The sequence below is a fragment of the Piliocolobus tephrosceles genome, chromosome 4, assembly GCF_002776525.5.
Source record: "Piliocolobus tephrosceles isolate RC106 chromosome 4, ASM277652v3, whole genome shotgun sequence".
Lineage (NCBI taxonomy): Eukaryota > Metazoa > Chordata > Mammalia > Primates > Cercopithecidae > Piliocolobus > Piliocolobus tephrosceles.
Genome location: NC_045437.1, coordinates 136,258,532 through 136,272,195, shown reverse-complemented (window position 1 = coordinate 136,272,195; position 13,664 = coordinate 136,258,532). Strand labels below are relative to the sequence as shown.

General features: G+C 47.6%; 1 protein-coding gene across 3 annotated transcripts in view; it reads left to right on the top strand.

Moving 5' to 3' along the window:
• The window catches only part of GALNT10 (polypeptide N-acetylgalactosaminyltransferase 10), a 231,856-nt gene that overhangs the window by 213,803 nt on the left and 4,389 nt on the right, over window positions 1–13,664 (top strand). For all 3 annotated transcript variants that reach the window (XM_023227109.2, XM_023227110.3, XM_023227111.3), the window contains 4 exons: window positions 564–671; window positions 6,288–6,509; window positions 9,614–9,730; window positions 12,860–13,009. In XM_023227109.2, coding sequence (XP_023082877.2) covers window positions 564–671; window positions 6,288–6,509; window positions 9,614–9,730; window positions 12,860–13,009 — 597 coding nt within the window. The remainder of the gene's footprint in view (window positions 1–563; window positions 672–6,287; window positions 6,510–9,613; window positions 9,731–12,859; window positions 13,010–13,664) is intronic.

Below are 13,664 nucleotides of genomic sequence, written 5' to 3'. Positions count from 1 at the left end.
ACAGATCCAAGAGGAAAATAAATATATGTCAGTAAATCTACGGAACCTGTGTGCCACCTTGACTACTTGTGCTGTGGCTGATGTCACTTTGTGACCAGCAGGTCCTTCCCACTGATCCCCCAATGCCACCCTAGAATTCTCAACACAGCACTCCATAGCGGAGTAGAGCTCAGACTCTGAAGTCAGCTAAAACACGGTTTACATTTTGGCTCCACCACTTACTCTGTGACCTTAGACACACTTCTTAGCTTCTCTGAGCCTCCGTTTCAGCATCTGTAAAATCTTACTACCTACTTCGTAGGTATTCTGATGAGACTTAAGTGTGGTTGTGCATGTGACCATCTTAGCGTAGTGTGTGGCAGTGGTAAGAACTCAGTGCTGTCAGCTGTTTTTACTGCTGTTATTATATTACTGTGTTTTCCCACGTCATTAGGTCTGTGATCTAGGCTTCAGCAGACAATCCAGGCTGATGCTTTTGCTGAGTGCACTAAGGGATGCTGGCCTGGAGGGATGGTGAACTGGAAGCAGAAACGTGATAATCTCTCTCCCTTCTTGCCATGCAGGTGTGGATGTGTGGGGGCCGCATGGAGGACATCCCCTGCTCCAGGGTGGGCCATATCTACAGGAAGTATGTGCCCTACAAGGTCCCGGCCGGAGTCAGCCTGGCCCGGGTAAGGTGGTGGCTTTCCTGGGGGGGGAGAAGGGGTTGGCCTAGGACCACCAGCTGCACTGAGTCACCCTGGGGCCCTAGACTGTGTTATGTGATCTCTGGGTTTGAGAATGTGCCCCCATTCTCCAGGTGAAATCCAATTTAAAAGAACTCCCTTAAATCCCTACTTAACCATTCATTGGCTGTGTGACCTGGGGAGGGTTGCTTAACTCCTCTGAACCTGTGTTTCCTCCTTTGTTTAAAGAGAGCTAATTATTTCCCACTCTCAGCATTGCCAGGAGAATTCAGGAGGTTTTACTGTTTCCCAAAGTGTGGCAGAGGGGATAACCTTAGGCGGCAAACACAGGAACGTTTTCTTGTTCGTGTGTTTTAAGTTAATATGGATTCTAAATTAATGCGTATTCATGTGGCTAACCTGTAATTTCACAGATACTATTAATTAGCATACAGCTAAAGTAGGTGCAAAGTTAGACCAGAGGTGACGTAAAGAAACATGTTAGATAAATATTAATACAGGTGGTGTGGTGTGGTGTGTTTGGGAAAGCTTGCGTATTAAGTTTCTGCAGGGGAAGTGGGGTTTATAAATGTCAGTGTCTTTCTCTTCTCCTCACCCCCTGTCCACTCTCACTGCCAAAACCTCTGCATGTCAAACTGTTTCACTGCCTTAAAATGGTTTGTATCAATCATTGCTTCAGTTAAATTGGCCACTGACTGCACATGGAAATCTGTTAGCCAGAGTTTGTTTTTGTTTTTGATATTAAACGTATTGGGAAAAAAATAAATAAATCCAGGTGACCACAAAAGAAAAATGAAGGGGAGGGAGGGTCCCCAGAGGATAGAAGGAGCCTCGGGAGGTTTGCGAGGAAGCTGGAAAGGACCCCCCACCCTCCGCACAGCTTTGCCTCCGCGGAGCCTGTGAGCCCCGCCCCCGCCAGGAGACCCCGGTGCTGGCCGGGTGGGCATTAGACCGCACTGCCTCCTGTCCAGGGCGCTGCCTCCTCCTCCCTCGTCACTTGACAACATTGACGTGTAGAACTGTGGCTCCCGGGTCCTAGAAGAGCGTTGTCCCGTGACTTACAAGGAAAGCCGAGAGGCTCAAAGGGGCCGCGCGTCTCCCCGAGCGCCATCCTTGGGTGGGAGCTGAGCTCCGGGAAGTGTCAGGGGCCGTGTGGAGGGAAAGGAGAGCCGGCAGTGCCCCCCAGTGGTAGCAGAGCCTAACGACGCCCTCACCAGCCATCCGCGCTGCCCACAGCCCCATCCGACGCCGAGGGTGGGTTCTGGGTTCAGCCCCATGAAGTAGGAATCGCGATCTTCTGGAAGGCCATTTGGCGATCCCTGAGGAAGGTGCCAGGCGGGAAAAGAGCGTACTCTTTCTTGGTACGCCCAAGACTGCGACTCTTCCGGCTACAAGGGACCAAGGGGACACTCTAACTCCAGACCAGGAGCAACCCTAAAATATTCTTTTCCTCTGCAGAGGTGTTATTGATAAGGCTCACCTAAAAATAAAAATAGCCAGGCGCAGTGATGTGTGCCTATAGTCCCAGGTACTCAGGAGGCCGAGGTGGGAAGACCGCTTGGGCCAGGGAGGTCGAGGCTGCAGTGAGCTGTGTGTGCCACTGCACTCCAGCCTGGGTGACAAAGCGAGGCCATGTCTCAAAGAAAGTCTGCTGCTGTTGTTGCTGCTGCTGCTGTTTTTTAAAAAGGAAGAGACACTACCGCCTCCTGCTTGTTATAGAACCATTATTATAGATTAATTCAGTGGATAAGAGCTAACTGTAGTAACGCATATAAAAATTCCCTTCGAGCCAGGCATGCAAAACATTTTACTTATCTCACTTAATTCTCACTTGTTTTTAACGGATGGGGAACATGAAACATGTGATGCTGGCCATGGAAGTGTTAAGTAACTAGAGCCAGAATTCAAACCCGTGTAGGTCTGACAGGTACCTGGCACATAGCAATTGTTCGTTAAACAGTGACTGCTATTATTAGTGTTAGCATCAACATTAACAATAAAGACTGGAACGTGTATTTAAAAGTCTTATCTAAATTCTGTCTTTAGGCATTTTAACATATTTCTCTTTTAGCTGTTTGTACTAAAGCCGCGTCCTGTGTTTGGCTTTAAACCACTTAACAATCTGATTGCTGCCCCATGGCTTCTTCCCCAGGGACTCTGTGATCCATCTGGTCTGATTATGTGTAGGTTTACAGAATCACGGAGATGCCTGAATCAGGGGTGGCCTTTTAGTATGGTGACTAACAACCCTCAATTACTTGCAGACCACATTTAAAATATTTGTTCAGTGGGCCGGTGTGGTGGCTCACGCCTGTAATCCCAGCAGTTTGGGAGGCCAAGGCGGGCGGATCACCTGAGGTCAGGAGTTCAAGACCACCCTGGTCAATATGGCAAAACCCCAGCTCTACTAAAAATACGAAAATTAGCCAAGCATGGTGGTGTGTGCCTGTAATCCCAGCTACTAGGGAGGCTGAGGCAGGAGAATCACTTGAACCCGGGAGGCGGAAGTTGCAGTGAGCCGAGACCACACCACTGCACTCCAGCCTGAGTGACAGAGCAAGACTTTGTCTTGGGGGGGGGAAAAAAAAGGTGCTCAATGTTTTAATAGCCACATCCTAAGCCTTCTAGAGCATTGTCCCCTAGATGATCATTTTGATAGATTTGAGAGTTGTCCTGATAGCTCTGAGAGAGCCAGATAGAGAGAGAAACTGAGATTGTACGACTCCGGAAGGATGAACAGGCAGACAGCCTTGAGGTAGAAGCAGTTCAGGAAGGATGAGCAGTCCACCAGTTTGCCTGCCTCAGGGACAAGTAGCTGGTCTTCCATTGTTTACTACACTTGCTGAAATCTGTCTTATCTTTGCCTCTGGAAAAAGGATTTTAGGGAAGGCAGTAACAGAAACTACTCAAACCTGGTGAAACAAAAACGGAGACTTACTCCAAGGATCCAGGCAAATCTCTATAATCCAAGCACAAGAAGTACAGTTGGGCCTCAGGGGGACTGGGACTTGGAAGCAGGAAGGTGTTGAGAGTAGGGATATGAGGAACCGGAAGCCCACTAAAATCCCAAGGTCCTTTTTTTTTCTCTAACAAGGGGAGATGTGAGAGAAATAAGTGTAAAGTCATTTCTTTTGGCGCAGTGAACTGTAGCAAAAAAAGTTCAAAATCTGGGAGAAAGAGCTTTTCAAGCTATGTTTGGAAGACACAATTATGCAATATAAATTAAAATGGTAATTATAATAAGAATTAAAATATGATGTTATTCAATCCTTTAAGAATAACACTGGTAAATTTCAGTATCATTCTTAAGCAGTCTGGCCATGGTCAGAGCGGCCGGACGTGCTTTCAGTTGGAGTGAAATTACGGCAGTTCCTCATTACCTGTGTGACTCAGACAGTGAGCCAAAAGAGCCTGGTGGGCATACTGGAAAAAGCAGAGGAAATACTGTGTTTTAGAGTGCTCATGTAGACAGTCTCTGTTAGGCCTTCAACTTCCTCTAGCACAGTTTTAAATTAAACACAGCCTTTTCTGTGCAGGGGCCTGGTGGGAATAAACAGTTCCTGAGCTGTTTTCTAACCCAGTGTGGACTCTTCAGCATTCAGGAAGAACTAGGTAGCAACAAGGAGATCCAGCTGTTTCCTGGTCCCCAACTCAGAGCCAGCAAAATGGGGGAGCTGGTAAATTTTGTCTCCAGTGCAGGGGCCTCCCTCATCTTGGCTTCCTTCTCCATTACTCAAGAGTCAGCAACCTGTTTTTGTATGGCCTGTGAGCTAAGAATGGTTTTTGCATTTTTAAATCATTAGAGGGAACGGGAATCGAAAGAAGAAGAATATTTTGTGATACATGAAAATCAAATTTCAGTATCTATAAGTTTTATTGGAACCCAGCCACACCATTTATATGGTGTCTATGGCTGCTTTATAGCTACATCAGAGGTGAGACCATATGGTCTGCAAAGCCTAAGTATTTACTCTCCGGCTCTTTATAGAAGACATTTAAACATTTGGGATCCCTGCCTGACCTGCTCCTAGAGCAGTCCTTCACACTGAGGTGCAAATGACTGATAACAGCTTCAAGTGCTAACTCCCCTTTGCCTTTCAGAGGAAATTTTACATTGCAATAGGGAAAAAACTGACGAAGGAGGTAAAGCTGAAGAGTTAAAATTGGGAGGGGGGACAACAGCCAGGGGTTGAAGAAAGATGTTTTGGAGCAGAGAATTTCCCCCGAACCCTGAAGTTTTCCTCTCAGATGTATCACATATCAGAAGTTCTCACTGGGTGGGGTCTACACTGCAGATGGAATCAGGAATTTTCATCACATACTTAAGAATTCCCTCTTCCTCTGTCCCCAAGTCTACTCACAAACAGTTTCCTCACCTGCTGCCTCAGCTTGCCAATCGTGGCTGTCATTTTTTAAAACTGATTATCTTTGTGGTTCATGATGAAAGTAGCAGCAACCTTTGCACCTCAAAGGATTATTAGAAATTCCTACTTCCAAACCTTTTGGTTTCAAATTATCATTTGCCTTTATCACATAACTTGGTCAAAACTCTTAGTCAAAAATGACAAAAAGCCAAATCAAATTGGCTTAGTGAAGACAGAATATACAGACTCCTGTAACTGGAAAGTCCGAGGTAGCTCTAGCTTCAGACATGGCTGGATTCTGTTGTTAAAAGGCGGAATGCATTCCTGGATCCAGCCCTCTGCTCTGCTTCATTCTGGGTTGATTTCATCCTTGGACACGCTCTCCTTGTGTGGAGGCCATATGGCCCAGGAGCTCTGGCTGTCATCCTGTCTTACCCAGCAATCCAAGCAGAAACAGAGCGATTCTTCCAATGGTTCCTGCAGAAATCCCAAGGCTGATGCCTGTTGGTTGTGATTGGTAGGGCTTAGGGAATGGGTCTGCTGTTTGACCAGCCCCTGCACCAGAGGCGCCTGTATTCACATTAGCCAGGCTGGGTCCATGCCTCTCCTCCTGCCACACGAGCTGACAGGGAGACAGGGTGGCTGCCCAGAGGAAAAAATCAGTAGGAGCTATCACTAGAAGAAGAGGGGATGGAAGATGGGCAGGCAAAACAACAGCAGCCTATGGGCCAACTCTAAGCTGTGAAGCCCTTAAAACATGCATAATGATACATGGAAACACAGAAGGCCAAACTCATGGTGGGGCTGGGATTTCTGATGCAACATAAAATAAGGAGGGTTGGCTGGGCACGGTGGCTCAAGCCTGTAATCCCAGCACTTTGGGAGGCCGAGACGGGCGGATCACGAGGTCAGGAGATCGAGAGCATCCTGGCTAACACGGTGAAACCCCGTCTCTACTAAAAAAATACAAAAAACTAGCCGGGCAAGGTAGCAGGCGCCTGTAGTCCCAGCTACTCGGGAGGCTGAGGCGGGAGAATGGTATAAACCCAGGAAGTGGAGCTTGCAGTGAGCTGAGATCTGGCCACTGCACTCCAGCCTGGGCGACAGAGCGAGACTCCGTCTCAAAAAAAAAAAAAAAGAAGAAGGGTTGACCTCAACCCGCCAGGACCCTTTCACCCCACTGCCTGGCTTTGGCTTCTTGGAGAGACTGACCCCTCCACTGCCTCTTGCCCCACAGAACCTTAAGCGGGTGGCTGAAGTGTGGATGGACGAGTATGCCGAGTACATTTACCAGCGCCGGCCTGAATACCGCCACCTCTCCGCTGGGGACGTCGCCGCCCAGAAAAAGCTCCGCAGCTCCCTTAACTGCAAAAGTTTCAAGTGGTTTATGACGAAGATAGCCTGGGACCTGCCCAAATTCTACCCACCCGTGGAGCCCCCGGCTGCAGCTTGGGGGGAGGTGAGTCTGGAGGGCAGAGCTTCCTCCATAATTTGCTGGGCGTGTAAAATGCAAATGCAGACCCCATGTTCAAAAGGCAGAAAGTAAGTGCAGGGAGGAAAGGCATGAATATAAAACTGTTTCCTTTCTTTCCTGGTCTCTCTCTAGCCTTGTCATAGTGTATTTTTACTTGCTAGTTAGTGTTCTCAGTGTAGAAAAATTAAAACTTTAAGTTATTAGCATGAATTTTACCTTTCATCTTTATATTATGCAGTGACAATTTAAAATGCAAATTAACAGCATGTAACTCATGTTCAGAATGGGTAAAATGACATGATCTGTATTTCCCACCTGCTGCAAGCATAAGTATTTCTCACCAGAACAGTCTAAACATGGCACAAAACTAACTCAGCTTGTTTTTACTTCACTTCTTCATAATGTGCATGTTCTTCCAGTACTCTCTACCTTCCATTTACTGGTGAGTAAGGAAGGGCTGGAATGCAAAGGAACTAAGGAGCCAGGTGCGGTGGCTCATGCCTGTAATCCTAGCACTTTGGGAGGCCAAGGCCGGAGGATGACTTAAGCTCAGGAGTTTGAAAACAACATTTTCCTATGGGAATCATAGGAAGACCCTGTCTCTACAAAAAAAAAAAACTTAGCCAGGCATGGTGGTACGTGCATGTAGTTGCAGCAACTTGGGAGGCTGAGGCAGGAGAACTGCTTGAGCCCAGGAGGTCAAGGTTCTAATGAGTTGTGCTCGTGCCACTGCACTCCAGCCTGGTGACAGAGCAAGAACCTGCCTCAAAAAAGAAAAGGAACTAGGGTTGCCCTATCTTTCCCTTTCCTACATAAGTCCTTGGCTAACACGGGGCAGTAATGGCAAGTAAGAAAGGACATGACGGGACTTGCTGGTCATTCCTGCTTCTTAGGATGCCGTTGCCCTTCTTAGCACACCCAGAGTGAGTTCTGGTGTGAAGGGAAAGCAGGGCCTCTGGGACCCCCAGCGCCCTCACTTACTCAGCGTCTTCGCACATGCTGCATGCAGACAGGGCAGAGAGGAACAGCGTGCTTCTCTATAATGCACACGCTCCACTGTTCCATCAGATTTCACTTACAAAACAGTTCAAAGATAAAAATTATTCAGAATTTCAAGACAGCAGCAGCAGAGCTTTAAATCAAGCCAGGCCCTCCTGAGCATGGGGCCCTGTGAACGCGGGCCATGGCGCAGCCCATGAGGCCCATGCTGGCCAAGGCAGACCAGTCTTCACAGGCAGACGAGCATGCCATCATGGGATCCTGGGTCTCCGAGCTGAGAGGACCTACCCATTCATAGATGGATAGGTTGGAGCTTGGAAAAGGGGAGCATAAGAGTTGGGACTCTTTCAGAAGACCAATTTAAAGTGAAAAAAAATGGGGGGAATATATTGTGTTTGACTCACATAGGAGCCTGGGGTAGCTATGGCCTAAGACAACTTGGATCCAGGGCCTCAAATGATGTCAGTCTCTTTTTCTCCTGCTGAACTCAGCTTCCTTTTGTGTTGGTCTCATACTGAAGGTATCAGAATGGTTTCCAGAAGCTTCAGGCTGACCAACCCCTACTGCTTGGCCAATCCAGCAGAAAGTATACACGTCTTTCCCAGTATACCAGTAAAGGTGCAGGAATCAAGTCTTATTCTTGGATCCTGCACCGATCACTGGGGCCATCGGGGAAGAGGGAAAGCAAGGGTAGGATGGACACTACGACTGGCCACAGGGTGCATGAGGAGCAGTAGCCCCATGGAAAGTCGGAGTGGTGTTACCAGAGGAACGGGGAGAGACATGGTGGGCTGGCAGGAACACCAGGTGTGATTTGCTCAAATTCACACAGCAAATCACAGAGCCCTGCCTGGCTCAGGCTCAGCTGCCTGACTAGCTTACCCCAACATCACCACCACTTTCCAGGAGCACTGCTGTGTGGACTTCCCTCATGAGGCTCTTTGGCTCTTTACCGGTTCGTGTTAGTTCAAGTCCTCCAAGAAGCAGATGCCACAGTGGGATTAGACACGCAAGAGATCTATGGTTAAAACACTTGAGAGGAAAAATGAAGACGCCTGGGGAGACTAGGAAAGCTACAAGACCATGACACTGGTCTGACCTCTGCGAAGGCACGAGGGAAGGAAGGACGGCTGGGGTAGGAAGAGTCCAGACTGCAGTAAAGCTGTGAGAAAGCTTTGGTCAGGTTATTGAAGAGTCCCCAAGCCAAATCACCAGCCAGAGGAGTTCAGCATCTCACAAGAGTGGGTCTGCCTCACTCATTGGCTGGGATCCATCCATGGGTGGACACAGTGGTGGATTCGGAATACAGGATCTGGGTGCAATGAGATGCCCTGCAACAGGAAATTGGGTGGTGCATTTTCATAGCCACCACAGCCCCCTACCCCTCAGACAAAGTAGGATTGATATCTGTAAGGTAGGAACTATATGATGTGACACTATGCACCTAGCACAACAGCCTGCCCACAGTAAGTGCCCAATCGGTATTTGTTGGCTAAGCAAGGGAGGGCTAGGGCTTCAGACTCCTAGCCCAGTGCTCTTGCCATCACACCCATCTTCAAGGTTGAAGGGTAGGAGGCAACTGTTGTTCTTTGGATCTCAGCAGGGCGTGAGGGGGCCTCCTGCCACCTCTTGCCATTCACCTGCCCTAAGGGACAGAGGGAGTCCATGACATACAGCAAAGGTTTCGTGTCCTTTTCTAAGATCTTTCAAGGTATGGTCCCTGGACCACCAGAACCTGGATCACCTGAAATGGGGGTAAAATCTGGTTCCTGGATCTGTTGGTTCAATTTCTCCAGGAGTGGGGCCAGGGAGTCCTTTACCAACTCGTCACCTCCAGTCCCCCTACCACCAACCCGGGGCTCTGCATGCTCTAAACGCAGCAGTGCTTTGAGGATTACACTCTGTGGACCGAGTCTTCCTTTATTGAGAGGTTCGAGGTACTTCCGACAGCCCAGGGCAAGCTTTATCAAGACGATTTCGAACTTAATCCAGCTAATGTCTCCCCCTTGATTTCCCCTTTCACCTGGCAGGGACCCGGTGGGCACCTTGAGACACCTCAGTGGTCCACTTCTTCCCTTTTTCCCTTTCAGATCCGAAATGTGGGCACAGGGCTGTGTGCAGACACAAAACACGGGGCCTTGGGCTCCCCACTGAGGCTAGAGGGCTGCGTCCGGGGCCGCGGGGAAGCCGCCTGGAACAACATGCAGGTAAGGCCTGCCCCTCAGGGACTGGCAGCCAGGTTTTTTGAAACGTCTGCCCCCTGGGGTGCTGACGTGACCAGCTGGGAGGGAGAGGCATGGGTCAGTGATAAGTGACAAGAGTCAGCCCCAGGGATGAGTTTTAAGATCCTCCTGAACACCCTGGAAAGGGGACTCCTTCACATTGCAATAAAACCATCAGTCTGGACCATTTTGGTTACAAATGATGGATGCTCAGCCCAAATGGCCTCCCACAAAAAGAGGTTATTGTCTCATGTCACTGAAAAGCCTTGATTATGTTGCTGGATCTCTCAAGAGAGTGCTTCCGTCTCTGCGGGCCTCATTCTCACCTGGCTCTTCCTATACAGAGGCAGCTGTGGCCATCAGCAGTCCGATGGATAGGCAGGCCCCTTCCAAGAGTTCCGGAAAAGCCCCGGGGCTCCCACGAATTGTGTCCCTGAGCTGATTATGCAGGAGGCGAGGAAGCCCTCATATTGATGAGGACAGAACCATCATTTTTGGGAGGTGATGGGTATGTTCGTTACCTTGACTCCTGGAGCCTAGGGGCATGGTCAGCCTCCCCTGCTAGATGGCTGGGATGCAGAGGGTGAGCCAGCCTGCAGGAACAGCCACTGCTCAGACACAGTGGGCTCCTGCCTGAAATCCCAACAGTGTGGGAAGCTTAGGAGAGGCTTGCTTGAAGCCAGGTGTTCGAGGTTATAGTGATTGTGCCATGCACTCTAGCCTGGGTGGAGTGACCTTGGGTTAAACAACTATTTTTTAGATACAACAGCAAAAACACAATCCATAAAAGAAAAAAATTGATAAACTGGACTAATTCAAAATGAATAAAAAGCAAGCCACAGATGGGAAGAAAATGTTTGTAAAGCATATAGCTGATAAAGGACTTGTATCTAGAATATATAAATGAAAAGACTTGTATCTGCTCAAACTCTCAAAACTCAATATTTTTTTTTAATTTTAAAGTGGGCAGGCCGGGCGTGGTGGCTCACACCTGTAATCCCAGCACTTTGGGAGGCTGAGGTGGGCGGATCACAAGGTCAGGAGATGGAGACTATCCTGGCTAACACAGTGAAACCCCATCTCTGCTAAAAATACAAAAAATTAGCCGGGCATGGTGGCGGGCGTCTGTAGTCCCAGCTACTCGGGAGGCTGAGGCAGGAGAATGGCATGAGCCCGAGAGGCAGAGCTTGCAGTGAGCCGAGATCGCACCACTGCACTCCAGCCTGGGCGACAGAGCGAGACTCCATCTCAGAAATAAATAAATAAATAAATAATAAAGTGGGCAGACACTTTACCAAAAAAAAGTATATGAGTGGCAAATAAACATATTTAAAATGCTGAATTTCATTAGTTAATAGAGAAATAGAAATTGCAATTACAAGGAAATTCCAGCACACACCTAGTAAAAAGACTGACCATACCTAAGATTGGCAAAGATGTGGATGAACTGGACCTGTATGCTGCTGGTGGGAGAGTAAATGGCACAGCCACTTTGGGAAACTGTGGCAGTTTCTTAGAAAGTTGACCATTGAACCAGTCATTCCACTCCTAGGTATTTATCCAAGAGAAAGAAAACATATGTCCATACAAAGACTTGTACACAAATGTTCATAGCAGCTTTATTTTAATAGCCAAAAACTGGAAACCACCAAGATGTCCCGTAACAAGGAAGTGAAGTGCAAATTCAGCAATAATAAGCAATGAATTACTGATAAATGCTGTTAGGACATAGATGATTCTCAACAAAATTATGTTGAGTGAAAGAAATGAGACAAAAGAGAATACATACTGTATGATTCCTTTATAGAAAATTCTAGAAATTGCAAACTAATCTCTAGAAACAGAAAGCAGATCAGTGACTGCCCTAAGGACATGGGGGTTGGTGGGGACAGAAGGAGGAGATTACAGAGGAGCATAAGGACACTTTTGCGGGGTGATGGGTATGTTCATTACCTTGACTATGATGATGGTTTCTCAGTGTAAACGTATGTCAACATGTATCAAATTGTACACTTTAAATGTGTGCAGTTTATTGTATGCCAGTTATTATTCAGTAAAGCTACCGAAAAGAAACAAAGGTTATCAACCAAATGGATCATGACTCAAACAGACTAACTGTGAAAAGAAATTGATAAGAATCCTGAGCGGGCACAGTGGCTCATGCCTATAACCCCAGCACTTTGGGAGGCCAAGGTTGGTGGATCACCTGAGGTTAGGAGTTCAAGACTAGCCTGACCAACATGGTGAAACCCCTTCTCTACTAAAAATACAAAATTAGCCAGGTGTGGTGGCACACACCTGTAATCCCAGCTACTTGGGAAGCTGAGGCAGGAGAATTGGTTGAACCCAGGAGGTGGAGTTTGCAGTGAGCCAAGATTGCACTATTGCACTCCAGCATGGGCGACAAGAGCGAAACTCTGTCTCAAAAAAAAAAAAAAAAAAAAAAAGAATCCCAAGAACACTTGAGCTGTGGATATTTGATGACATTTTGGACTTTGTAGTAACTACTTTTAGGTGTTATAATGGCACTTACTGAAGTGTTTATACCTGACATGATACGATATCTGAGATTTGCTTCAAAATAATGTGAGTGTAACGATAGGGGTGGAAGTAGAGCTGCAACAACATTAGCCTTGAGTTGGTAACTTACTTTTTTTTTTTTTTTTTTTGACACAGAGTCTCACTCTGTCCCCCATGCTGGAGTGAAGTGGTGAAATCTCAGCTCACTGCAACCTCTGTCTCCTGGGCTCCAGTGATTCTCATGCCTCAGCCTCCCGAGTAGATGGGATTACAGGCACACGCCACCACACTCAGCTAATTTTTCTATTTTTAGTAGAGATGGGGTTTCACCACATTAGCCAGGCTGCTCTCAAGCTCCTGGCCTCAAAGTGATCCACCCACCTTGGCCTCCCAAACTGTTGGTATTACAGGTGTGAGCCACCACACCCAGCCAAGTTAGTAACTTTTAAAGCTAGGTGGTTAGAATAGGAGTCACAGTTAATATATTATTTTTTGGACCTCTGAGTTTGAATTTTTCCATAATTAAAAAAAAAATGGAGAAAAAAAGAAAGTCCTTGGCTTTGCTGTTCTTATTTATGCTACCCCTGTGCACAGGTATTCACCTTCACCTGGAGAGAGGACATCCGGCCTGGAGACCCCCAGCATACGAAGAAGTTCTGCTTTGATGCCATCTCCCACACCAGCCCTGTCACGCTCTACGACTGCCACAGCATGAAGGGCAACCAGCTGTGGAAATACCGCAAAGTAAGACGGGATGTGCGGGGAGCAGGGCACCTGCTTGATATTTTTTAAGGCCATATAGTGCCTCACCCCTTCTTTCAACAGAGTCCATCCACTTATTCATTTGTGCCACAAACCTACCATGCTGGATTTTGCAGTCATTCAAGAGTAGTCAGAAATCTAGACTTCACTGTGAAATCACCAAGTCTTAAATGTTGGCAACTGATTCCATTTAAAAAAGAAAAGCATGGCCGGGCACAGTGGCTAATGCCTGTAATCCCAGCACTTTGGGAGGCCGAGGTGAGTGGATCACCTGAGGTCAGGAGTTTGAGACTAGCCTGGCCAACATGGTGAAACCCCGTCCCTACTAAAAATACAAAAATCAGCCGGGCGTGGTGGCTCATGCCTGTACTCCCAGCTACTCAGGAGGCTGAAGCAGGAGAATCACTTGAATCTGGGAGGCAGAGGTTGCAGTGAGCCAAGATTGCACCACTGCACTCCAGCCTGGGTGACAGGGCGAGAACCTGTCTCAAAAAAAAAGAGAAAAAAAGAAAAAGATAAAAGTGCATACAAATATACACACACACACATACACACACACACACACACACACAAGGACCAGTGAGATTTGACAGGACGTGGGCAGTGTCTAGGTCCCAGGCCTGGAAGCAGCATGCAT